The sequence below is a fragment of the Acytostelium subglobosum genome (assembly GCF_000787575.1).
Source record: "Acytostelium subglobosum LB1 DNA, scaffold: scaffold29, whole genome shotgun sequence".
Lineage (NCBI taxonomy): Eukaryota > Evosea > Eumycetozoa > Acytosteliales > Acytosteliaceae > Acytostelium > Acytostelium subglobosum.
The window spans coordinates 351,662-378,123 of NW_012236504.1; the positions used below are offsets into that span (position 1 = coordinate 351,662).

Here is a 26,462-nt window from a genome sequence, read left to right on the forward strand (position 1 = left end):
TGTATCTGTTGTGTGGACTTGGCTCCAAAGAAGAAGAATGAAAAAACGAAGAGAGGGAGCCCTTCCCTTATTTCCAATTTCTCAAAGTCGATTGACCTATCAATGTTGGGAACAAGGTTGATGATACAATAAATAGTTATAAATGTATTATATTATAATAACGATGATGGAGTAGGAGAGATATTTAATCCTCTCTTCTGGTTTCGTACAGGTCACCATAGAACTCGATACCTGATATAGATAGGAAGTTGTGATTGGTCGAGTTTCTGCCTGTTTGTAGGATTCTAAAATGTCGGTATGCTTGTGTACAATTATCAATTGGCCATGTCCATGTGCTGTAATTGCCATTCAATGAACAATCATTACTATGCCTTGAGAGAATTGTCCAACTCTACATTGATCAAATGTTAGTGAATTGAATGAATGAGTGTGCGGACTTGATGCATCACTTACCTTGCTGTCCATCGATCCTTGCAATGTCCAATTCCTCAAACAATCAGCCTTGCTGTTACCTCCATGGCGAAGACTATAGAATGTAGGTACCATGGTACGACTTGATCCAAGATTGATCGATACCCATGATGCAGGTACATCCCTATTCATCCAAAGTCAAGTCAGTATGTGTATGAGTATGAAGCCAAATGATGACGGAATGGGATACTTACATTGTCCAACATTCAGTAGGTGTACGTCCAACTATATCAGTGACATTGCCCTTTTCGATTGATGAGAATGTAACACGTACACGACCTCTGATGGCTGGGTTTGACCATTCTTCCTTGAGTCCATTGGTTCCAATGTAATAGAACACACCACCTGCCACTGCATCAGTCTTGGGGTTGTACTCCAGTGAGATTGCGTACGGCGCACGCGGTGTCCTTCTGATCAACGCCAGATTGTCAACAACATCAGTGGGCTCCTGCGCCACTGAAAGCGAGGAGGACGACGATGAAGACGATGACGATGTCGATGGATTGGTCACCTGCAGTGAGGGCGTTGGCGAGTTGGTCGGGGCACCGCCGGGTGTACCCGTCTGCACGACGTTGGTCGATGATGACGACGGTGACTTGGAGTTGGACGGCGCGCTTGACAGGTTGCCATTGGCCTCCTTTGGTCCCTCGTGAAGCCGCAGACGAAGCATCAGAGCTTCGGTGATGAGTGACTTGGGGATCAATGTGTTCTCCTGCACCTCCTCGAGCTGCTGGTAGTTGAACAGGGGGAAGCGCACACATTCAAACAGCGAGTCGATGTCCTGCTCGCCGAGCGTGGACTTGTTAGCCTGTATATACTTTACAATGGTCTTGTAGACGACGGCTTCGTTGGAGACGGACAGATTGTTTTGGCGCATCAATCTGATCATGATAGAGACGGGCAGTGATAGCAGTTCGGGTATCGTGTGGATGGTTGTCGTGTTGAGTGACTTGTCGTGCGAGAGTGATGGCGCTGTGATGGACGACGACGAGTTGGACGGCGATGGTGAGCCAAACCTTCCAAAGTTTGAGTGTGATGTGTTGGTTGTCGCGGATATAGACGACGCCGTCAGGATTGGTATCGATGAGGTTGTGGTGGTAGTCGCGTTGGTTCCAGCTGGTGGCTGCGAGACGGTAGACGACAATGATTCATCGTCGCTCTCGTCGCCACTGTCGGTCAATGTGCTGAGATGTTCAGATGAGTTGTTGTTGGACTCGAGATGCTCGGTGGCCGACGAGTCCAACTCGTCAGATAGTGCGCTGCTGCTGTTGTTGGTGGATACTGTCGAGGGTGGTAGTGGTGGCAGGTGATGTGGATGCAAAGAGTGTTGATGCTGTTGTTGGAGTTGCTGTTGCTGTAGGAAGAGATGAGAGTAGTGTGGCTGTATCAGTTGATTAAAGTGCTTGCAGATCACTGTTATACACTTGGTGATCAGGTCTTCAGAGTTGATGTGGATGGCCTTGTTGAGCATTACGAATGCATTGTCCTTTGTGATTGAGCTCGTGAGTGAGAAGGTCGCGTACTTCTTCAGCCCCTTGATCTGGAAGTTGTTGGACAGCGACAGCAATGGCAGCGCGTTCAGCGGTGTCAAGTTGACCCTGCCCTCATACAGATAAGTGACCACCGAGTCAAAGTGTTCAATGAACAATCCTTTCAATTCATAGTTGCTGTCGTCAATCTTTTCAAAGTATGTAGTTCTCGGTGATGTTAATGATGGTGATGATGATAATGTCGGTTGTTGTTGTTGTTGTTGTTGTTGTTCTGATCCTTCAATAATATGTTGTTTGACATAATGTCCATTGGTCATGTCAATACTACTGCTGTTGATGTTGTTCTTGTCAAAGAACTCTGAGAAGTACTTTGAGGAGTAGGCTAGGATGACTCGATGCAGGTGGTACTGCTTGCCCTCTGAGTGTATTGTTAGATCGCTGAACTCTCCAGACTTTAGAAAGGTACCAAAGCCACTTTGAAACAGAGGTGATTCAAAGTAACTCAATGAACTACTACTACTATTGCCTCCATTACTATAATTTGATCTATGTCCTTTGAATCCACTACTACTACTACTATTATTATTATTGTTATTGTTATTGATATTGTTATAACTTAAAGTTGCACTCAACAATGATGTTAATGATGTATTAGTTGTTGTTGTTGTTGTTGTTGTAGTTGTTGAAGGTATCGTGCTTCCTGTGGCTGTGGATGTAGCTGTCGTTGTATTATTATTATTGTTGTTGTTATCATCTCTACTGGTCTCCATTGGAAACCTATATATATCTAAATAGTTTATCTTTTCTCATGTGTGTGTATATGTTGGAGGATTGATTGGATTTGATAGAGTGACTCGTATTCGTAGATGTCAATGTCGAGTGAATCTGACACACTCACAAACACCCACTCATTCATCTTCATTCATTTGCTTCAACTTTGAGTAACTCAATTAAATATATCGGATCTTGAGATATACTATTGTAATACAATTATTTCCTAAATCTGGTATATTTTAGTAAAGGTAAGATTTATATCATAATTTAATATATTTATAAATTAATTATATGACGGTTGGGTAATTTGGAGGCAAAGTCAGTTTGAACTCTCCATTGCTTTTCGCAACTTGTTCCTTTTGCCAGGGAACTAGTTGCGAATCAAATCGTGTGATCCTCCAATACCAAACTATGAAAATTTGATAATTTTCTGTGCAACAAGGTGTTGTTCCCCTATTTTTAACAAAATCACAAGTTTCTCACCAGAAAGTGTGTGTGATGAGTAGTTGGGGGTTGGAAGATGTCTGGATTGACATAATATGAGTGGATAATTGACAAGTATGTATACATTATTGTTACTAAGAATTTATCATCATTATTAATTAACTATAACTATAATAATAATATCATACAGATATATAATATATATCACATTATAACAATGAGCAACACAACAACAACAACATTTAACATGACCAACCTATATACTTCTCTGGACCAGTCGGTCCAGACAAATGTTACAGATCAATCAAGACAAACACTTCCAGCTTCAGCTCCAGCTCCAGCTTCAACACAAACACTGTTTATTGAATCCTATCAAATGGCCGACATACTATTGCAACTGTTTAATAATAAGGAGTTTCAAACAATCGATAACCTTATCAATCAATGTGGATTCAGCGTCAACGCCCAGAATCAGCAGGGTCTCTCCATTCTCCACTCGTCCGTAATCAACAACAATCTTATCTACTCTCAGTATCTGCTGCTGAAGGGCGCCAACCCCAACCTGCAGACCATGGCCCAGGTCACCCCTCTCCACCTTGCCCCAAACCTGGAAATGGCCGGCACACTGATCGCCGCTGGTGCGCACATCAACGTCGTAGACGAGGAGGGCGACTCACCGGCCCACTACGCCATCCGCGAGTCGCGTGCTCCCGTCCTGGATCTCCTGCTAAAGTGCGGAGCCAATGCCAACCTGACCAATGATGATGGCGAGTCCCTGTTACATCTGGCCGCTGCCCTGGGCGACGAGCAAAGCTGTCGTCTTCTTGTGGATGCTGGTGCGGACCTCAGAAGCATGGATGGCAGTGGATCAACACCTCTGCTGGAGGCCAAAAACAATGGTCACATGCCAGTTGTGCTGTATCTGAACAACTGTGCCGCTCAGCAAGTGGCCAATCACAACAACAATGCTGGCTCGATGTTCCCTTACACTCACTACTCGGACCTGCAAGCCGGTATCCCCAGCGGCGCTGCCTACTCCAACCACTTTTTTTGAAACTGGCCAACACAACATAATCGACAATTCCAGGATCAACAACAGCGTTGACATGACAATGATTGGTGGTAATGACAACACTATCAATCATCACAGTCATGTCATATTAATCACTTGTGGCCAACTACGACAAAATGGCCTCAGCAATATGCATTTACGACACCACTAAAACAATGTCAATCAATCAACCAACCATCAAACAATCAATTCACATCACTGCATTTGGTTCATCGATCACATGGACACTAACCAACAAGTGTGATCATACTTTGGCAGTCTAGATTCAAAGTCTTTTTTTGTATAAATACAACTAATAAATAACTTAACTTAATCGTCTTCGAAATTGATTGACTGATTGATTGATTGACATTGTTTTGTACATCAATTCTTTGAGTTATATTGATTGATTGATAGGTTGATTAATGGATTCAAATAACTAACGAACGACTTGCAAATGCAGATGATGGACCTTGGATGTGATGTTGGGGGTTCGATCGATTGTTGGTTGTTGCCCAACAAGGTAATTTCAGATCAGGGTATTCTGATGTATTCGTGGACCGAATGACAAATTGAATTTAAAAGTGCGCATGGAAGGAAGTCCAAACACACTCGAGTTGAACCAACTCGTGCCCCCTTCATCCATCTTGTTCAAACTTTGAAAAGCATTGGTCTCAAACAAACCCAACAAGTGTGTGGGAGTGAGCACATTATCCAACCAGGAAGAGAGAACGCATTCATTCAACGACACTTGACGGTGGGAGAGAATTTGTGACAATGTCATTCGTTCATCGATGATGTTGTTGGAGATTGGTGGGGGAGTTGGGCAAGAACAGGCCTTCCATCATCACAATCGGCATCCTTGCATGGCCCTTCAACGACTACGATTAATCAAGTTTGTAAGTAGTTATCAATGTTGTTGATGTTGTTGGACTGGGCAAACATTAAACACTACAAGTTGGTACATTGACTCTATTAAACAATCATTACCTCATAAATATAAATATACACCTTTACAAGTAGTAATAGTTGCAACATACATAGTTAACTGATACTCTCACTTATTGTTAAACTGTTCACAATACTAGTTACATGAATTGATTGTGATTACCACATCCAAAATATATATAACTTCACCAACTCTTTGAGTTACTCTTGACATTACAGGAAACAAGGACTTCTCTCTCAACTTTAGTTAGTTGTATGAGCGTTTGTCGTTAAACAATAACAATCAAGGTAAGGCCGATTAAACAAGTTGTACATCAATCAATCAATCTATCTATTGGTCAACCAATCAATCAACCCCCAGGGCATCCATGTGTTTGATCAACGACATTCACACACGCAAAGAAGCACAAACACACACACCACACCCAATCACTGATCAACAACAAAGAAAACAACACAAATCGTGTCAGAATCGGCGCATTCAATTTGATTGACGCAACTGCTCACATTTATGTGTGTGATCGGTTTCCCATTCCATTCCGCAAACAAGCTCCACTCAACGCAAATGAATGAATGTAACAACAACAATAACCAACTTGTTATATTCATCACGCATCCAAGCAAGACCGCCATTACATCACACACACTATTATAACTTATATCGTACCAACAACCACAACACAATCTCACACCTGCTCCTATCATTCATTCATTCATTCATTCCTGCATTGGTTCATGGTCGGTCCTGGTGTCTACTGATAGGGGTGCGTACTACTCCAACCTCCACCTCACATTCATTCATGCCCACTCGTTGGCTTCCATCCTGTACACCAACCTCCACCCCCTCCCATCATATCCATCCATCCATCATCATTGCCAGCCAGAGCATATGATATAATCGATTGATTGATTGTTTGATTGATTGATATAATGCCCATTCATTGATCATAACAATTACTCTCCCTCACCTACCAACCTTCCACTCGACATACTTCCACATCCATCCATCCATTCATTGAGATAAAGACACAGTCCATGGACTAATACCCATTCCAAATTAATCAATCAATAGTATCCCAAACATAAAATATATAATATATAATATATACCTACCATGATGATGATGATGATGGACAATCAATCAATCAACAACATCACATGGACCAAGCCAATGAATGGCTCACCAAAGAAGATAATGATGCAAAAGTACCACGCAGACTTGGAAGCATCAATGACACGGGACTATTCCTCGCGTCTATTCCTGACATGGATTTATAGAAACACGGTGCCACCTCAGCTGGCCCCACTCCCAAGACTTGGTATCCAACAGCGCGTGGTCGTTCCCCAGCAGCACGGAGTGTTGCTGCCACACTCCACGCCACTGTCCGACGTGGAGCGCTACGTTGGACAACTGGTCGACATGGTGGACACGGTCATCCACTTCTTCTACCGCCAACACAGCAAGCGCCACAGCCTGGCCGAGGACAACGCGCTCTACCACTCTTTGTTCATCGGCTGCATATACTACGCCGACCTGTTCTCGCGCAAGAACACTCAGGCCTCGACGACATTCCTCGACGTGCTCACAACCAGCATCATCGTAACGATCAAGATGTGGATGGAGGAGAAGATGAGTGTCAACAAGTACATTGCCAAGATCTTCAACACGCCCATTGCGCATATCAACCGTGTCGAGGCCTACTTCCTCCAACTGATCGACTACCAAGTGTACCTGCACGAGAAGGACCTGGCGCTGTTCATCGATATCATACATAGATCATCCACTCAGCTGAGGTCGCAACAAGAAGTACAGCAACAGCAGCAGCAGTCTGCATCACAGTCATCATCATGTATCGCTACAATGTCATGTTTAAACTACAATCCATTCACATCATCATCGGCATCTTCATTCAGCTCACCGATGATGGGCTCAACATCATCATCTTCATCAGCATCTCAGCCTTCATCGCCATTCCTTCACTCCTGCATGTCAACACCAACTGGTGGACACTCCCAGGAATACTCATCATCTCCATCTTCACTAGTACCAACCTCACCAAACAACAACAATAAGAGGAAGTATCAAGTCTACCAACAACAACAACAGTATCAACAGTTGCATAGTCAGCAGCTGTCTTCAACTTCATCACATGTAATATACAATCAATTACCACATCAACAACATCAACAACAACAACAACAACAACGTCCAATCATAAGTACAACAACATTAGTACTCTGCTCTACACCAAGTGTTCTGCCTGGTGGTCCATCAGCCTTTACTCTATGTTCAAACAGCAGCAGCAGCATTAGTAGTTACCAAGAGCCAAGAAAGAGAATAAAGGAAATAGTATCGTATTAAGTTGTACATACATATATATATATACACATAAATATCTATCTCTCTTTCTCTTCTCTCTCATTGGTGTTGCGCATCACGAGTATCCTAGCGTGGTAAGCTTAGGAAACACAAAGCCAATGAACCGTCGACTAGTGTGGCGTGTTGCCTTGTTCAACCCCAATATCCACAAAGACTACTACACTTTGGCATAAACATTACAAGTCAGATGATTCATTCATAATACTATACATATACTTATACTTATATAACATTACTACAAGTGTGTAACAATGTCAAACCTACCAGTTGTATATGATGTCAAGACAGGTGTATCGGGAGAGTTGTATAAATACATGATACAACATAGTGTCAACTTGCATCCAGTTCAGAAGGAACTGTTTGAATGTATGTGACCTATCTTATATCTACCTTTGATTGAACTTAACTTAACCAATATCCAATAATAATAATCATTGATCATCAAGATACCAAGACTAATGTATCCAATCGAATGTGAGTATGATTGATCGATCCAAATTTGGATGACTGACTGACAGAGAGGCATCCCTCTATCACATCCAGGATGTCTGCTCTGGATCAATGTTCTCTGTTTACCTTCCTCATTAAGATCATTAATGCAAAGACTGCCATTGATGTTGGTGTATTCACTGGATTAAGTGCACTCACTGTTGCATTGGCAATGCCCGATGAGGTAAGTTACCAACTCAATCAATCAATCAACTCAAATCAACTCAACATATTGTATACGATAGGGTCTAGTGATTGCTTGTGACGTGTCCACAGAGTATACGGATCATGCAAAGAGGTTCTGGAAGCAGGCTGGAGTTGATCATAAGATTGATTTGAGGATTAAGCCGGCCACTGAGACTCTCCAGGAGTTGATCGATCAAGGCAAGGAGGGAACATTCGACTTTATCTTTATCGATGCCGACAAGACAAACTATGATTCCTACTATGAGCTCTCACTAAAGCTCATCAGAAAGGGTGGTATCATTGCATTGGACAATGTCTTCTTCCACGCTGAAGTACTCAATCGTATGTGTCTATCATTCATTGTATTTAATCATGATCAACTATATTAACCACCTCATCATGTCGATATAGCGACTGAGCCCAATGGTCAAGCCATTGACCAACTCAACAAAAAGGTTGTTAATGACAAGCGTGTACTGATCACCATGCTGGGCATTGCCGATGGATTAACCTTGTTGACCAAGTTGTGACATGGAAGTTCACTCCCATAAATAAGTTGAATCAACCCATCATTCTTTCAAATTAACGAGTGTTAGTTTCATTAACAAAGTGTGTGATCAAACAAAAGAGATAAGACTAGGTAGAATGACAAAGAAGAGAGTGTACACTCGTAGATCATCTGCATTGAAGAAGGAGGAGGACGCACAAGAGCAACAACAACACAGTGGCGCAGTGACTGATGAGTTGGTCTCACTGAACAAGTGTGCACATGTCACAAAGGTTGAGGTGATATGCATCGATTGCAAGATGCTGGTGTGTTCACTCTGCATCGTAGAGAGTCATAGGTTGCACAATATCGATCACATTGACAAGATCAAACAATCAATCACATAGAAGAAGTTCAACGACACGTTTGACAAGAGATTGGATGTGTTGTGGGTCAACATGAAGAGTCTGTTGGCAACGTACAAGACACAGGACAATGCAATCAAGGATATTGTGGAGCATTACAGACAACTTCATGAAGCACTGGTGATTGAAGAGCACATGAAGAAGAAGGACATCACTCTCGAGATGGAGCGAACTGAAGAGACCATCAGTCGCATTGCCAAAGAGATCAATGATATTCATACATTGTTCAACAAGGTTGGCGATGGTCACTGTGAGACAGACACTGCAGAGTTGATGAGAGCTGCCACATCAAGCAAGACAATCGCTCAGTTTGTCAAGAAGATTCATATAAATGATGGCGAGCCAGCTGACAACACCGACATCTCATTAACTGCCAAGTTCTTGGAGTGCAATGAACAGATGACCACCAATCAACTTCAAATCAGTCGTCCATTCAGCATCAAGACACAACAATACACAGATACATTCACTGGAGAGATGCAATCAATCATTGATGTGATCGATTCAAATACAGTTTGGAAGTCATCACATCAATATATCAATCACATCTTCGCATTCAATGACAATGGCAACAAATTCATCGATCCAAGAATTCCTTCTGGGAGATTGTACTCTCTCAATGAGGACAAATCAAAGTTGATTAGGAGCGGTGTCAAGACATCAACAGTGTACGCCCGAGACAACATCTATGTGTTTGGTGGTGTGGGCCATGATCAGGAGAGGAGCTATGTTCGATACTCATTGTTGGAGAAGACATGGTGCGATAACCTCAGCATCTCAGGCCCGTCAGTTGTTGGTGGACATGGCATTTCGGTGTGTTTCGATGGTGACAAGCATATCTACTTGATCGGAGGTTGTTTCAAAGGTATCAACTTAAATCGCATCGATTGCTTCAACATTGAGACCAACACATTCAGACACATTGGATCCAATAGAGATTGTTCAAAGTCAGGTTGGACATTCTTCCACAACGGTGCACTCTATACGCTGGGTGGAATTGGTCAAGATAGCCGATTATTGCACAGCTGTTATATGTTTGACCTTAAATCATTGACATCTAGGGTCATCTTCAGTGTTGGTGTTACCAAAGTGGTCGAATCCTGTTGCTTTGATGGTGTCGATAATATCTTTCTCATGTGTAAAGATCACTCCTTCTTAGTCATGTCATTATCTCAACCTAAAACCAAAGCCATCGATTTAACACCTCCAGACCGTTCCAAATCAACTACACAACCATATATATTGATATATGTGCCTGGAACTGGTCCAATACTGTTGAACAATGAACGAGTCCTTCAATATCTGATCAATGACAACAAATGGAAAACAATTAATCAAAGTGCACAAGGATACACAAATATGTGTCTCATTACCAATGCTTGATTGATCAACATAGATGGATGGATGGATGGATAGAATGAATAAACGTCTATGATTGATATAATTGGCGTGGCGTGCCGCATAACCATTGACGAGTAACTCGATAGTAAATTCATTTTGTCTTTCCAAAGAGGTAAACGAATATTGTTGGCAAACAAAGATTAAGCAGAATGACAAAGAAGAGAGTGCACACTCAGAGGTCACCTGCAGTGAAGAAGGAGGTGGATCAAGAGCAGCAGAAGAGGGATGATTATCAAGCACCTGATGATGATGTGATGGGATCGCTGGACAAGTGTGAGCATGTCACAAAGGTGAAGGTGGTATGCATCGATTGCAAGATGATGTTATGCTCTCTCTGTGCAGTCACCAGTCACAAGCCACACAATCTCGATCACATTGACAACATCAAACAATCAATCACAAAGAAGAAGGTCAACGACACGTTTGACAAGAGATTGAATGAGTTATGGGATCATATGCAGAGTCTGTTGACAACGTACAAGACACAGGATAATGCTGTTAAGGATGTCGTGGGGCATTACAAACGATTGCATGATGCACTGGTGATCGAGGAACACATGAAAAAGAAGGATATCACTCTCGAGATGGAGCGAACTGAAGAGACCATCGGTCGCATTGCCAAAGAGATCAATGATATTCACTCATTGTTCAACAAGGTTGGCGACGGTGAGTGTGAGACAGACACTGCAGAGTTGATGAGAGCTGCCACATCAAGCAAGAGCATAGCTCAGTTTGTCAAGAAGATACATGTCAATGATGAAAGTGGTGCGGCTGCTATCAACACCGACATCACATTGTTGACCAAGTTCTTGGAGTGCAATCAACAGATGACCACCAATCAATATCAACTCAGTCGTCCATTCAGCATCAAGACTCAACAATACACCGATACATTCACTGGACAGATGCGATCAATCATTGATGTGATCGATTCAAAGACTGCATGGAAGTCATCACATCAGATGGCCAACGAAATCTTCACATTCAATGACGATTGCAATTGTTTCTTCAGACCAACAACTGGGAAATTTATGAGGTACCACATAGATAAATCAAAGTTGGTTAGGAATGGAGTCAAGACATCAACAGTGTATGTGTTTGGTGGCGAAGGATAGAGGTCATATGTGTTGATTGCAAGATGTTAGTCTGTTCATTATGTGTTGTACTCGTTCATAAGTTACATAACTTGGAGCACATTGATAATATCAAGCAATCAATTCAAGATAGGAGACTTAGTAGTGCATTCAATAAGAGACAGGATGTACTTTGAGCATCTGCAGAGTCTTATCGCAACGTACAAGACACAAACAGTGGCAATGGAGCAGGTCACAGAGCACTATCGAGTGTTACACGAGGCGTTGGTGATTGAAGAGCATAAAAAGAAGTCGCCAATCGTCAAAGAGATGGATTGTACCCAAGACACCATCATTCGAATAACAAAGGAGTTGACAGATATTCACATGTTGTTCAACACAATCAAGGTGACTGATAGTGAGCCTGATAACAACGCGTTGATGAACGCCGTCATGTCAAGCAGCAGTGCCAATCAGTACATTAGGACGATACATCCGAGCACTGTTGTCGAGCCGATCAAGTGCACAGAGCACGCGTTGTTGGCCAGATTCATGGAGTGCAATGAGAACATGTCGTCAAGCAAGTATCAACTCAGTCATCATTTCAGCACCAAAAGGATTCCATACTTAAATGCTAGATCTGGAGAGGATTGTAACTGATTGAAGTGATCGATCCTAGATTCGCATGGAGGGCAAGACATGTGTTTGCCAATCAAGTATTCGCATGCAATGACCTGGGTACAAATATCTTCAAACCAACCTTAGCCGTCAAGTGGAACATGACAAAGTTTAATGATGCCTTGATGAACAGGAAGAGTGTCAATACTTCAATTGTGTACGCACGCGACAGCATCTATGTGTTGGTGGTGAAGGTAACGAACACAAGAATACCTATGCTAGATTCTCACTGTTGATTCAAGAATGGGAAACTAGTGACATCTATGGAAATTCAGTTGTTGGTGGACATGGCATCTCAGCTTGCTTCGATGGTGACAAACATATCTACTTGTGGGGAGGTAGTCACAATGGGAACACAATGGGTCGAATCGATTGCTTCAATGTGGCGACAGAACAATTCAGGCACATTGGAGTGACCGGACAATTCTTCAAATCAGCATGGACATTCTTCCACAATGGTTTCATCTACAGTTTCGGTGGAGTCGATCAAGAAGATATGCAGTACATATGTATCGTCTCATATAATCCAAAAAACCAGAGAAATAGAGTCTTGTTGACGCTCGAAGATCATGCATACTGCACTTCACTTTGCTTCGATGGTGTCGACAAGATATACTTAATTGGCCATGAATTCTTCTCAAGTGTATCATTGACTGAACGAAAAGAGACCAGTTTGGTCAAGCCCAAGAACAAAGTAACAAGCGACAACACATTACTTTATGTACCTGGTATTGGACCAATACTTTGTTTAGATGACCGTATACTTCAATACAACGAGAAGGAGAACACATGGAGATCCGTACACACCGGATCATTCAAAGATAACATAAGGTGTATAATACCAAATGGTCGTTAATAATATGTCAATCATTCATTTATTCATTCATTCATTCATTCTTAATGGGAACTCAAAAAAAATGATTGAGAACATGGAAAATTCCCAAGATTTGAATCATTTTCCAGTCCCAAAATATATTAATAAATAACCATTTGACGAAATGTATCAACTATAATAACAAATAATTTTTGACTCAATCAATTAACTCACAAATGACTACAATCACAACCAAGACAAATGATGGAAATGATGTCAAACCTGTTCCAAAAACCTGTGGACACAGAGCAAAGATCGAGACAATTTGTTTCGATTGTAAAATGATGATATGTATTGCTTGTAAACCAGCAAGACATAAACAACATAATACAGAACATGTAATCAATATAAAGAATAAGTTGGAGTTATCTATTAAAAGACGTCTTATAATAGAACCTTTCAACAAACGTTTGAATGAACTATGGTCAATATTACAGAGTCTGGCCAACACCTATCAGACTCAAGAGACGGCAATAGGCGAGATAGCAGATCACTATAGACAAGTACATGAATCATTGATGATTGAAGAGTATAAGAAGAAGTCACCTATCATCAAAGAGATGGAGCGTACTCAACTTATGGTATCACAGATCATACGAGAGATGGTTGATATCCATTCTCTATTCAACAAAGACAAGGTCAATAGTCACTACGAGACTGACCATGATGAGTTGATCAAACATATCAACTCAAGTGAGACGATCGATCAGTTCATAGAGACAATACATCAAACATCCGACCATGTTGATGATGTTGATGGTGCTACATCGACCCCAACAACATCATTGGACATAATGTCAATGCTACTTAGCAGTGCTAAGGTTGTTGAAACAACAACACAAGAGTATCAACTTAGTAGACCATTCAGTACTGTTAAGAATAGTTATACTTATGTTGGATCAGATAGATGTATCACTCAAACGATGATCGATGTTGTTGATCAAAAGAAGGAATGGATACCAACACATAGTTATCATAATCATCTTGTTGGATTGGCCGAAGGATCACTCTGCTCATTCTCACCATTCGCAAAGACATTGTACACAATCAACTCACCATGGAGAGGACAAGTGAATGAGGACAAGACATCAATAGTATACGCACATGATCAGATATACATGTTTGGAGGATTGGATAACACAAGCCAATATCAACATAGTAACATTGGTAATGATGAACACTGGTGCTGGAACACAATGAGTAGCGCACACTGTCATTCAATTGAAGGGGCATCAGTATTTGGTGGAGTTGGCATATCGGCATGTTTCGATGGTGATAAACATATATATCTGATCGGTGGATCATACCAAGGCAATCTACTCAGTCGTGTTGATTGCTTCAATGTGGAGACCAAGAAGTTTAGACACTATGGATCATTGGACTTTTGTTTAAAATCAGGATGGACATTCTACAATGATAAAGATCAATCAATAATAATAGTTGGAGGTATCAACTCTTCAAATAGACTATATTTAACAATCAAGAAGTTCAAACTGGAGACACAGAGATGTGAACTATTCTACCAAATTCCAAAGGATAAGATGTTTGATGCTTGTTGTTATGATGGCTCAGACAATATATATATCATATCATCGGATTTCTTTGCAAAAATAACATTATCAATCAAGAAGTTTACTATCAATCTGGCAACTATAACATTGGTATCACCAAATGATTCATTATTCTATGTTCCTGGATTGGGGCCTGTACTTGTATCCAACAATGATGGACGATTCGTTCAATACATGGAGTTACAGAACACTTGGAAACCACTTGGTTCAGGTAAGATACAAGGTTATACATGGTGTCTAATACCAAACAATTAATAAAGATGACATGATGGAATTGTTCCACCCCTCACACACTCTCTCGAACTTCAAATTCATCTACTTTCGAGAACTATTGCGATTCTCGTCACCCCCTCCACATTGGGGATGTTCACTCATTTCAAACACTTCATTGTTGAGAGATAATAGTAGTAATAATTATATATATATATGGCAAGGATCAGGACTGTTAGGTCAAAGAAAGGTGCAACAACAAAAGGATGATAATGATGGTGGCGACAAAGTGTGTGAGCATGAAGCAAAGGTTGAGATAGTATGCTTCGATTGTAAACAACTGGTCTGCTCATTGTGCTGTGACCAAACATAAGATGCACAATCTCGATCATATCGATAATATAAAACATAGTATGACGGCTACCGCTGCTGCAAAGAAGAAGTTAGACGATCCCTTTGACAAGAGGTTGGAGCAGTCATGGGAGCACCTACAAAGCCTGGCCACATCGTACAAGATACATGATGCAGCGAGAGGTCAGATAGTTGATCACTACAGACAACTACACGAATCACTTGTGCTTGAGGAGCACAAGAAGAAGGCACCAATCACTAGTGAGATGGAGCGCACCGAGGAGGCAATGACATCTATCGCCAAGAACTTGGACGAGGTGCACACTTTCTTCAACAAGGCCAATGGTACGGGTGATACGGTGATTGACACTGTTGAGTTGATCAAGGCCATCACTTCAAGCAGGACAGTCAATCAGTTTATCAAGAAGATTCACCGAGACTCTGGTGAAGGACCCGTGGAATACACTGATCGTCAGCTCTTGTCAATGGTGTTGAAAAGTGATCAATTGATGTCAACCAACAAGTACCAACCCAGTCACACTTATAGCACCAGTAAGCGTGAATACACTGACAATTTAACTGGAGTGTCGCACACAGAGATTGAAGTGATTGGTCCTCCAACGTCATGGATGGTGAAACATAAATTCACCAATCATATCTTTGGATTCTACTCAAATGGTTTGGCTATCTATGATCCTGCCAAATGCAAATGGTCGAATGTGATCCGTAATACCCCTCAAATAGACAGGAAGTTGGTCGATAGAGCAATGGTGTACGCACGAAATAACATCTACGTGTTTGGAGGTGCGGGCAAGGAGGACACATATGCACAATACTCATTGGTAGAGCACAAGTGGTTTGACAACTTACCCATTGTTGGACCATCGGTGATTGGAGGACACAGCATTTCAGTATGCTTCGATGGCAACAAGAACATATACCTAGTTGGAGGATATTTTCAAGATAGCCATTTGAATCGTGTTGATTGCTTCGACTTGGAGACCAAGACGTTCAGGCATATTGGAGGGCTCACCCACTGCATCAAATCAGCTACGTCCTTCTTCCACAATGGCGCAATTCATATGTTAGGTGGAGAAAGAGTTGGATGCGTTTATAAGGCCATTCAAACATTCAATGTCAGCAACCAAAGAGAATCAAATTTCCTGCCACTAATTGAAAAACCATATTTCTCAGGCTTTTGCTTTGATGGTATTGGATCAACCTATGCCTTAGGCAACAATATCTTTGCCAGAGTAACATTGCCTGGCCTCGTCTTTACACCCTTGGCCAACTATCCCTCATCTGCAATTCCAAGGAACGAAGCTACAATGTACATCCCTGGAGTTGGACCTATTCATTGTTCCAATAGTGGCATCAAACAATATTTAATCGAGACAAACACATGGAAGACACTCTACGATCAAGGTATCAATGGTTACGTATGGTGTCCTATCATTGATTGATTGACAAGATCATTATTAATACACGAAATAAATCTACCAACCCCATCTTATTATTTTTATTATTATTAATTAAATTCAATACCTAATAGATCTATATTCTCAAGGAATAATTATTTAATTGAACATTTACTCATTGTATTATTCCATTCTCAAACTCCAATAGAATAATAATAATAATAACAAACCAAATATGGGCAAAAAGAAATATCATAATAGGAGAAGACATCCTTTAAAAATTAAGAAAGTAGAGAATTGTAAACATGAAACCAAAATGGATCGTGTATGTTTAACTTGTAAAGATGTCATTTGTACACATTGTGCCTACCTACATTGGTCACACAAGTTAGAGAATTTAAATAATATAAAGAGTTCAATTAAATCAAATAAGTTCACTGACCAATTTAATGAGAGGTTAATTACACTCTGGAATAAATTAAAAAGTTTGGAAACTACTTATCAATTACAAACTACAACCAGAGATAAATTGATTGATCATTATAGACAATGGCACGAGAATATAATGATCGAGGAACATAGAAAGAAGTCTCCAATCTCACAAGAAATTGAACATACAGAGGAGACAATTAGTCAATTCACAAAGGAGTTGATTGATATTCATGTCTTATTCCAAAGAGTCAAGGCAGAAGGAAAATTGGAGACTGACCCAGTTGAACTAGTAAATGCAATCAAGTCAAGTGACAATATTGATCAATTTATTCAAACTATTTACAAATATCAAGAACAAGAGGAAGTGATTGTAGATGATCCAAAAGTTGATGTTGATGATCACAGTTTGGTAGATATGTTTATCAAATGTACAAAGTTGATAGATTCGAATGAATATCAACTCAATAGTACATTCACATTATCAAGAAATCCTGTAACAGCCACTTTGGAAGTAAACGATAATTGTTTACTACAATGGAAACCATCACATCGGTTCTCCAACAATTTAATACTATTTAGGAAATATTGTACAATGGCATTCAATTTTACAACAAAGATGATTACAATACTTGGAAACCAAGATAATTATACTGGATTGGATAGGAAGGATATTGAAACCTCCTCAATATATGCCAGAGATAACATCTATGTGTTTGGAGGAGAAGGTAATGAGAGGAAACTATCAAGTTTTTCTTTAATCGATTGTCAATGGTATGAAGAGGAAATTGGATCATCAATAGATGGTGGACATGGTATCTCAGTTTGTTCAGATGATACCAAACATATATTCCTATTTGGAGGATGTAGAGGAGGTGACTTATTGAATAGAGTTGACTACTTTAATGTGGAAACTCTAAAGTATGCCCATCACGGTGTTGTGTTTACCAATCTCAAATCATCATACATGTTCTTTAGGAATGGAAGTCTCTATATCACTGGAGGATTCGATAGTAAGAGTAGATTATTCTCCAATATTATTGTTTATTCATTCAAAAAAATTGGAAGTCCAGCAACAGTTCTATTTACATTCCACAGGAACCATTCCAATCAATCTGTTATGATGGTGGAGATGGAGTATATGTTATCAGTACAGAGTACTTTGCAAGAATATCATTGTTGGATTATTTGGATGATGAAACAAGGTTGACTGTACTTTCCAATCCTGGACCAATTGTTTGGGGTGATAGATTATTTTATCTACCTGGAAGTGGCCCTATTCTATGTACATCTACTCACATTGCTAAATACAATGAACTAGACGACATCTGGACAACACTCTATACTGGTGAACTTAAGTTCAACAATTGTTGTCTGGTACCTTGATTCAAATTAATAGAGCCAACATAAATATTTGATTGTTTCTTAATAATAAAAATTTAAATCAATACCATATATAGATATTAGGTTATTTTATCAATTAAAAAATTTTAAGGGTATATCTTAGATGAATTATTATAATCTATTTTGTAATTAATTGGATATATGGCAAAGAAAAGAACATTTAAAAGAAAGGCAGTGGTACAGCTCCAACCAAACTCGACTGCTGTTGGGAATGAAATGGAAGAACAACAACTAGAAGAAGAGGAAACATCTCAACTTGGAGTTTGCAAACATTTTACAGACACAACAACTGCAAAGTTGGAATTGATTTGTATTGATTGTATGAAGATAGTATGTTCTCTATGTTCAGTTATAGATCATAAATCACATAATATAGATCAATTTGATATCATAAAGGAATCAATCTCAAACAAGTCGCTCTGTAATCCATTCGATAAGAGGTTGGATCAGCTATGGGACCAACTAAAGAATCTTGGCAAATCTCAAAAGAAGTTGGAACAAGTTAAAACGGAAATGATTGATCATTTTAGACACTTACATGAGATATTAATGGTCCAGGAACATAAAAGTAAGCAACCAATCACAAATGAGATTGAGCACAATCAAGAGACAATTGTCAATATTATAAAAGAGATTACAAACATACTTGGTATGTTCAATATGATTGATGTCAATGGTCAATGGGAATCAGACCCAATCAAAATTAGAAAGGCCATCACATCTAGTAGGAATATGAACCTATTTCTTAAGAAGGGACATACAGAATCGGACAACACAGAACTAATCACTCGTGATGACCTTAGTTTAGTAAAATTATACCTGGATTGTTATTCAAAGATGTCCACCAACCAATATGATCAATCAAAAATACTTTGCACGAGGAAACAACAGTACATGGATATGGTAACTGGTGAGACGCTTTATCATATTGACTTGGTCAACTATGAAGGTGAGTTGAAGGCCGGACATGGATGGTCTAATCATATTGTTGGATTTTATGATGGTGGCACCTGCATCTTTAATCCTACTTCATCGACATGGGTCCACTCCAACAAAAACGCATTGTTCATGCGCAATGGTATCCAATGTTCATCAGTTTACGCTCGAGACAACATCTATGTGTTTGGAGGTGATGGCCCCAACATTGAAGATAGCTACGTTTGGTACTCATTAGTGGATCAGAAATGGTCCATCAAGAATATTGTCGGACCATCAGTTGAAGGTGGATCAAATATCTCTGCTTGCTTTGATGGCCAACGATTTATATACTTGGTTGGTGGCACTCACAAGGGATACCTCTTGAACAGAGTGGACTGCTTTGATGTCGAGACTGGCACATTTAGACATGTTGGCACACTTCCCTATCATTTCAAGTCAGCAGTGTCTTTCTTCCAAAATGGTATCATATACATTGTCGGTGGCTATGACAAGGAGGACAAGAATCTAGGCGCGATATTTACCTTCAACACCTTGAACCTTGGATCCAACAAGTTGTTCAGACAACTCCCTACCTATGTTGATAATAAGAAGAAGATGAGTGCATGCTTCGATGGCAAGGATAGAGTATACTTGTCAAGCAATGGATGGTTCCATTATATACTTTTGTCTAGCTTGGGTGGACCATTCACATTGACATCGCCTCCCTTAACGACTTTTCCTTCTGACTTCACATTGTTCTTTGTTCCAGGCTTTGGACCTACGCTCTGTGACAGTGAGCGCATATCAATGTACAATACAATGTATAACAATTGGGAACAAATATACACGGGCAAGTTACGAGACATTGCATGGTGCCATATTACTGCCGCTGCTGTTGTTGAAGATACAACATAGTAACTAATTAATAAACTGTTTGTTGTTGTTGTTGTTGTCGATACTAATGATGACACATTCATTCAATCATTCAATCAGTCAATCAATCATCATTACGATGTAATGTATGATGTTGCTTCTTCCAAAGAATGAATGATTGAATGTCACTTTGATGTCTTTGATGATTGTCAGTCTGCAAAGATTCGATGGTCTTGCCATCACAAGATCAAGACGATCCTACTCTTAGGAGATAAGTATGTTGTTGTTATATGATTGAACAACTTATGATTAGTGACGATACTATTATGTTTGTTTGACTTATGAATACATTGTATAACTATTCATCAATAGGATTAGATAGATACAACAATTGATTGAATTTCCTCTAAACATACTTACATGACAATCATGAATGATCGAAGACTGAGGAGGGACTTCGATAGAACCCCGAAAACTAAATGGAACTAGTCTGCGGAAGTATCCAGCTCCTTTATTTAAGCCAAAGTGCACTGACCTGTCAAACGTCAACTTCATCAGTTTGTTAATCAATCAATCAATCAATCATCTAATAATAAGATCTTTCTTAAACTACAAACTTTATTACTTTACTTAACTTATAATCACATACATAATGTCTAACTTGCCTGTTGCTTACGATGTCAAGACCGGAGTCACTGAGGAGATGTACAAGTACATGATCCAACACAGTGTCCACTTGCACCCAGCCCAGAAGGACTTGTACGAGTGTATGTTTATATCTAATCATTCAATGTTGATTGATACACTTGAGACTTACATACATTCATTCACTCATTCTTTCATCCACATCCAGTCACCAAGAACCATGACAGAGCAATCATGTAAGTGTTTGAGTGAATGATGTTGTTGTTGAGTTGGTTGGACAATCACCAAGTTCTTGGAACTGACCATATATTGTTGTTGTTTGAATGAATATAGGATGACTGCTTTGGACCAATGCTCATTGTTCACCTTCTTTGTCAAGATCCTAAATGCCAAGAACACCATTGACGTTGGTGTGTTCACCGGTTTGAGCTCACTCACTGTTGCCCTCGCTCTCCCAGAAGACGTATGTTTGTCACTTTAACATCAACCAACCTTTAATGGTATTGATTGGCTAATCAACCTTAATCAATATGTATTCATATGATACAGGGAAAGGTCATTGGATGTGATGTGTCTACAGAGTACACTGACCACGCCAGGAAGTACTGGAAGCAGGCTGGTGTCGACCATAAGATTGACTTGAGAATCAGACCAGCCACTGAGACTCTCCAGGAGTTGATCAACCAAGGCAAGGAGGGTACCTTTGACTTTGTCTTTATCGATGCCGATAAGCCAAACTATGATGCCTACTATGAGCTCTCACTGAAGCTCATCAGAAAGGGTGGTATCATCGCCTTTGACAATGTCTTCTTCCACGGTGATGTCCTCAAGCGTATGTATTATTATATCCCATCATCATCAACGTTCGTCATCTCTTTTGATCTGTTATATGTGTATGTTGCGTATGTTATTGTTATGTGTGTCTGTTCAAAGATGATGTGATTCGTTGCTCGCAAGCCCGGGCCACAAATATCCAATCACTTCACTTTACATCACACTACTTTGATATCCAAGCGCGGATACCTCACCAATGCAGATACATCAAACCAAGCGCCGACCAATCAATCAATCAATCATTTGATATCATGATAATATATGATATACTAACTTACATCGCCAACATATTGATCTAAACTACCCAACAAATATATAGCCACTGAGCCACAAGCACAAGCCATTGACACTTTGAACAAGAAGTTGCTCACTGATAAGCGTGTTGTTATCACCACATTGGCCATCGCTGATGGATTGACATTGGTCACCAAGGCCTAAATCAAGTTCCAAGTTCTCTTTCTCTCTTTTCTTTTCCCTCTCTCTCGCTCTATGCAGGTGTGTGACGTGAGTCGCAGCAGCTGACATCATCAAGCCTACACTCGCACGCAGTGTTCAGAATAAAGTGATGCAAATTGGACCTCCCCCCACACGGTGATCAGGGCCTCATCAGCCCCCGCCCCCTTTTTTTCCTTTGCAAAAGAGACACACACAATCACAAATAAACTCAAACTTTTGATTTACAATCAAAAAAATCAATGGATTTAATGTTGTCCTGCCTGCAGGATGGCAAGTTGTTGCTTGTCTCTCGAACCAATTGCACCCTGCACTCTAACAAGCTCGTCTTTGCAAGTCCAACTTCCTATCATTCTTCAACCTCACCTCCCAACAGGTACAAACACACACACACAAACACAAATATAGACTTGTTTGTTCCCGGGTCATGATCAATCAATCATCGCAACAACATTGAATGAATGAGTGATGGATTCCAACAATAATACTACTTCTTCAACTTCGACGACAACATCATCATCATCATTCACATCCAGACTTAAATCAATCAATATAACAAAGAGTACAGCTTTCCAGAATTATGCTGGTCGCATCAAGTCGCTGAGGACTCACAATCTGGGCCATGAGGGCCAGCAGCTGGCAATCAATGATAATTCAACGATCATGGAGGTTTGGTTCGAGTCCAATCAGGCACTGTTCTCCAACATCAAGATGACCCAGGTGTTCATATGCATTGACTCCAACACCAATCTAATCTCATCAATATTGAACGTCGATCCCCAAGACATGCACCTATCACGTTGGCGCAAGAACATCCTGGTCTTTGACACCATACTCGAGGGCATGGGCCGGAACACCAATCTCATCAAGATCAGCCATGTGCCCATGTCTGACCCATCGTCATCTTCCACGTCCTTGTCCTCTCCCTCGTCATCATTCATTGGCGCCAATGACAACAATGGGGGCGGAGCTACAACCAGCGCACCTGGCACACAGCAGACTTCCAATTCAACGGCCACGGCAACAGACAACTCAACGGCAACAACGTCTCATGCTCAATCTATTCTCTCGATCATACATAATGTCAAGCAGATTGTCACACCGCCCAAGAACTCATTCATCGCTTCAATCCAATACCTGCTGGCTCAGAGTCTACTGCGCGCACTCAGCAACTTTACCAACCGTATTCAACGCGATCGACTGTTCTACAATCAGGTGATATCATACAAGAAGAATGAGGGCATGTACATCCCATCATTGTTTCTCTCTCGCAAGCCTCTCATGCTGTTGTCCAACACAACTGATTTGGTAGTGGTGTCACCAGACACATCATCAACAGACCAACAAGATGGTGGAGTACTCACTCAATCCAGCTCCATTCACAACATCAACTCGCTATGCAAGTGCCGAAAGATCACTCCAATGCTATCCAACAACATTGTGTTGGGTGGTAGTCGACAATCAGCAAGAGCATCGGCCCAAGTCAATGCAGAGGTACAAGGTGGCCTCGATAACAACAACAACATACTTTCCAAATCAACTGTACGACCAACGATGACGCCATCAACATCAACAACAACAACAACATCCACAAACTCGTCCACCTTTAAGGTTGTAACGAGACCTTTGAAGCAATCAATGGAAAAGGACAAGCCGTGCTATACTCTGTATGATACTCAAGATGGCCTTGGCACGGCTTGTATCTCATCACTCTATGGCTGGGACTTTGAGAAGAAGGAGCGCTCTGGCGAGCCCTTTGCCGACTGCTTCTGCATCTCAACAAACATTCATCCAAACATCCATGCATCCATGACCATTGCCGATGGCAGTGGTATTGGTGTTGACTCCCTGAGAGCTGCCACGCGGGCTGTCCTTGGAGCCAACGAGTACTTTGAGAAGATCAGTATGTACCTCCTCCATCCCTTTGGAATCATTCCAATCACTCACTCACTCCCTTACTCATTCAATCACCCAAACTTAGGCAACGTTGAGATAGCCACGACTAATGAACTGCTGACCAATATTGGCAACGCGATAATGAAGGGACATATTAGGATTGTGAAGGATGAGTACTATCAGACGGAGGACATACATGTTGAACCAAAGGGTGCCACGACCTTTTGTTTCGGCTGCCTCGCACAGACAAGGAATGTGCTCCAGAACATCAACACTACCTCTGCTCACCTGCCACAAGAGAAGAGTGGCATACCATTGTCCAAGAAGAAGGAGCAGTACAATCGACCACTACCACAACGTCCACCAGACAAGAGCAACGGCAACGGCAACAACAGCTCTACTACTTTGGGATCAGGATCAAACACACCAGAGTCCACAGACTCGTCACCGTCATCAAGCTCACCAATACTGACTGGAAATGGTGATGGTGGACGTGACTCTGCACAGTTGTCAGGCGACATGAATGAGGCTACCGCTACAACAGGTGATGACGAGAACCATGTCATGGACATCATTCACGATATCTTTGATATCATCGATGATCATCGCGATGAACATCTACAAGATCACTTCCAGAATGTGTCCGATTCGTCATCCAAGGGACAACAACATCAGAGTGGCCACCAGGGCACAAATGATGTTGACCCTTCCAAGGTATCGACTCAAAGTGATAGGGCCAAATCACCAAGATCAAACACAAGCGCAACAACAACAGACAACATTGGCACACATAGGGACAAGGACAGAGACTCGGATGATATGGCACCAAACAACAGACTGGCCAGCACTGATGGACAGTGGTTCTTCATGGTGGGATCGGTTGGCGATTGTCGCGCATTCAGATGGTCATGCAAGAGTAAGGAGGTCAAGGAGGTGACCAACCTGAGGGCCTCGATCAGGAACTTTAACGAGGCTGGCGGTCAACTTGGATGGATGTGGGGTGGCGACGGTAAGACGTGGCCCATCACAGCACAGGACTATCCAAAGAACCCGCTGCCCGAGCTCAAGGACGAACTGCTGAAAGCACGTGTAGACAAGTCCGTGCCCAACCTCAAGAACCTGCACTTTGGTCTGGTCCTTGTCAACCCGGGCGACAGGGTGTTTATCGCGTCCGATGGCGTCACCGACAACTTCCTGACCGTGAACCCAGGCACCATCAGCACAAGCAATGATGCCGAAACCAACACCAACATATCAGACGACGACATTGATATCAATATCACTCGATTCTTTGCACAGCAGACACCAGAGACGCTGGCCACATGCGATAGTATGTGTCAGGCAATCATCACTCATTGTCTGGAGAAGACCCAACAGTTTAGAAACATTCAGGAGGAGATCAGCAGGACGATGATGTCAATGAAGGAGACTGAGGCCACTGTCAAAGACCTATCCAACGACCAATCCTATCAATATTTAAAGAAGAACTACTCACGTCTAGTCAACAGTATCAGACATATCAAGTATGGTAAACCAGATCATTCGTCCATTGTAATGTACGAAGTGCCAACTACTCCTACTCCTCCTACTACTACAACTACTCCTACAACTACTACAACCACAAATACTCCTTCTACCTTACCAACAACAACAACTAATAGTAGTAACAACAACCACAACAACAACAACAACAACAAACACAACAATAACAGGTTGTAACATTAATGGCTGAATGAGTAAACAACTCATTGGTCGATCGCCAAACCACCTTGCACTGTCTCTAACCCCCTCCCTTCAAACACTTTCACCATTATTCACCATTCTGATCTACATCTCCAATCCATCCCCACCCCACCCACCCCACATTCAACACAACACTACCTAGGTGCAACATAGGAACTAAAGGAGGGAGGAGGTACTACATGATCGAAGTGTTCTGTACTTAATGAGAATGGTGAAAATGGGGAATGTGGGGTGTGGGTGAGTGGGTTCTACCGAATCACCAAAAACGAAGATCTTGCTCGAACCAGGGCTACTTGAACGAATGTTTATTTATTAAATTAAATGATGCACATGATTTCCCAAATTAAATGGTACCAATCTCGGCATAAGGTGTATGACAGCTTCATCTTACATCACTCTTTATTCATTCATTCAATCAACAACAAACAGTCAGTCAGTCTGAAAGTCAGTCTAAGTTTATCTTTATTAATATATATATATATATAACTACTTTACCGATCCGACATTACTTATATATTATTTATTTATTTATTAATATCTATAATA

General features: G+C 41.1%; 12 protein-coding genes across 12 annotated transcripts; 11 read left to right on the forward strand and 1 right to left on the reverse strand.

The window, feature by feature from the left end:
• Positions 1-365: 365 nt before the first annotated feature.
• SAMD00019534_109200 (hypothetical protein) lies at positions 366-2,731 on the reverse strand (the record flags this gene model as incomplete). The annotated part of the gene is made up of 3 exons (XM_012893949.1): positions 366-389; positions 454-595; positions 666-2,731. 3 exons carry the CDS (start codon positions 2,729-2,731, stop codon positions 366-368), a joined length of 2,232 nt encoding a protein of 743 aa, XP_012749403.1.
• Positions 2,732-3,396: 665 nt separating this feature from the next.
• SAMD00019534_109210 (hypothetical protein) lies at positions 3,397-4,230 on the forward strand (the record flags this gene model as incomplete). Its single annotated transcript, XM_012893950.1, has 1 exon — positions 3,397-4,230. A coding segment is annotated over one exon (834 nt), but the record flags the coding sequence as incomplete, so codon positions are not given.
• Positions 4,231-6,292: 2,062 nt separating this feature from the next.
• Positions 6,293-7,537, forward strand: SAMD00019534_109220 (hypothetical protein; the record flags this gene model as incomplete). The annotated part of the gene is made up of 1 exon (XM_012893951.1): positions 6,293-7,537. A coding segment is annotated over one exon (1,245 nt), but the record flags the coding sequence as incomplete, so codon positions are not given.
• Positions 7,538-8,030: 493 nt separating this feature from the next.
• SAMD00019534_109230 (hypothetical protein) lies at positions 8,031-8,760 on the forward strand (the record flags this gene model as incomplete). Its single annotated transcript, XM_012893952.1, has 4 exons — positions 8,031-8,032; positions 8,102-8,231; positions 8,293-8,575; positions 8,645-8,760. Coding segments are annotated over 4 exons (531 nt in total), but the record flags the coding sequence as incomplete, so codon positions are not given.
• A 118-nt stretch (positions 8,761-8,878) lies between these two features.
• SAMD00019534_109240 (hypothetical protein) lies at positions 8,879-10,528 on the forward strand (the record flags this gene model as incomplete). Its single annotated transcript, XM_012893953.1, has 2 exons — positions 8,879-9,046; positions 9,128-10,528. 2 exons carry the CDS (start codon positions 8,879-8,881, stop codon positions 10,526-10,528), a joined length of 1,569 nt encoding a protein of 522 aa, XP_012749407.1.
• Positions 10,529-10,695: 167 nt separating this feature from the next.
• SAMD00019534_109250 (hypothetical protein) lies at positions 10,696-11,661 on the forward strand (the record flags this gene model as incomplete). The annotated part of the gene is made up of 1 exon (XM_012893954.1): positions 10,696-11,661. One exon carries the CDS (start codon positions 10,696-10,698, stop codon positions 11,659-11,661), a length of 966 nt encoding a protein of 321 aa, XP_012749408.1.
• Positions 11,662-11,805: 144 nt separating this feature from the next.
• On the forward strand, positions 11,806-12,279 carry SAMD00019534_109260 (hypothetical protein; the record flags this gene model as incomplete). The annotated part of the gene is made up of 1 exon (XM_012893955.1): positions 11,806-12,279. The coding sequence occupies one exon, from the start codon at positions 11,806-11,808 to the stop codon at positions 12,277-12,279; it is 474 nt and encodes a 157-aa protein (XP_012749409.1).
• Positions 12,280-12,655: 376 nt separating this feature from the next.
• On the forward strand, positions 12,656-13,150 carry SAMD00019534_109270 (hypothetical protein; the record flags this gene model as incomplete). Its single annotated transcript, XM_012893956.1, has 1 exon — positions 12,656-13,150. A coding segment is annotated over one exon (495 nt), but the record flags the coding sequence as incomplete, so codon positions are not given.
• A 2,068-nt stretch (positions 13,151-15,218) lies between these two features.
• SAMD00019534_109280 (hypothetical protein) lies at positions 15,219-16,278 on the forward strand (the record flags this gene model as incomplete). Its single annotated transcript, XM_012893957.1, has 3 exons — positions 15,219-15,271; positions 15,365-16,190; positions 16,249-16,278. The coding sequence occupies 3 exons, from the start codon at positions 15,219-15,221 to the stop codon at positions 16,276-16,278; spliced, it is 909 nt and encodes a 302-aa protein (XP_012749411.1).
• A 3,176-nt stretch (positions 16,279-19,454) lies between these two features.
• Positions 19,455-20,387, forward strand: SAMD00019534_109290 (hypothetical protein; the record flags this gene model as incomplete). Its single annotated transcript, XM_012893958.1, has 1 exon — positions 19,455-20,387. The coding sequence occupies one exon, from the start codon at positions 19,455-19,457 to the stop codon at positions 20,385-20,387; it is 933 nt and encodes a 310-aa protein (XP_012749412.1).
• A 610-nt stretch (positions 20,388-20,997) lies between these two features.
• On the forward strand, positions 20,998-22,262 carry SAMD00019534_109300 (hypothetical protein; the record flags this gene model as incomplete). The annotated part of the gene is made up of 5 exons (XM_012893959.1): positions 20,998-21,112; positions 21,199-21,226; positions 21,324-21,453; positions 21,540-21,822; positions 22,144-22,262. 5 exons carry the CDS (start codon positions 20,998-21,000, stop codon positions 22,260-22,262), a joined length of 675 nt encoding a protein of 224 aa, XP_012749413.1.
• A 678-nt stretch (positions 22,263-22,940) lies between these two features.
• SAMD00019534_109310 (hypothetical protein) lies at positions 22,941-25,892 on the forward strand (the record flags this gene model as incomplete). Its single annotated transcript, XM_012893960.1, has 3 exons — positions 22,941-24,180; positions 24,259-25,696; positions 25,835-25,892. 3 exons carry the CDS (start codon positions 22,941-22,943, stop codon positions 25,890-25,892), a joined length of 2,736 nt encoding a protein of 911 aa, XP_012749414.1.
• Positions 25,893-26,462: the final 570 nt, after the last annotated feature.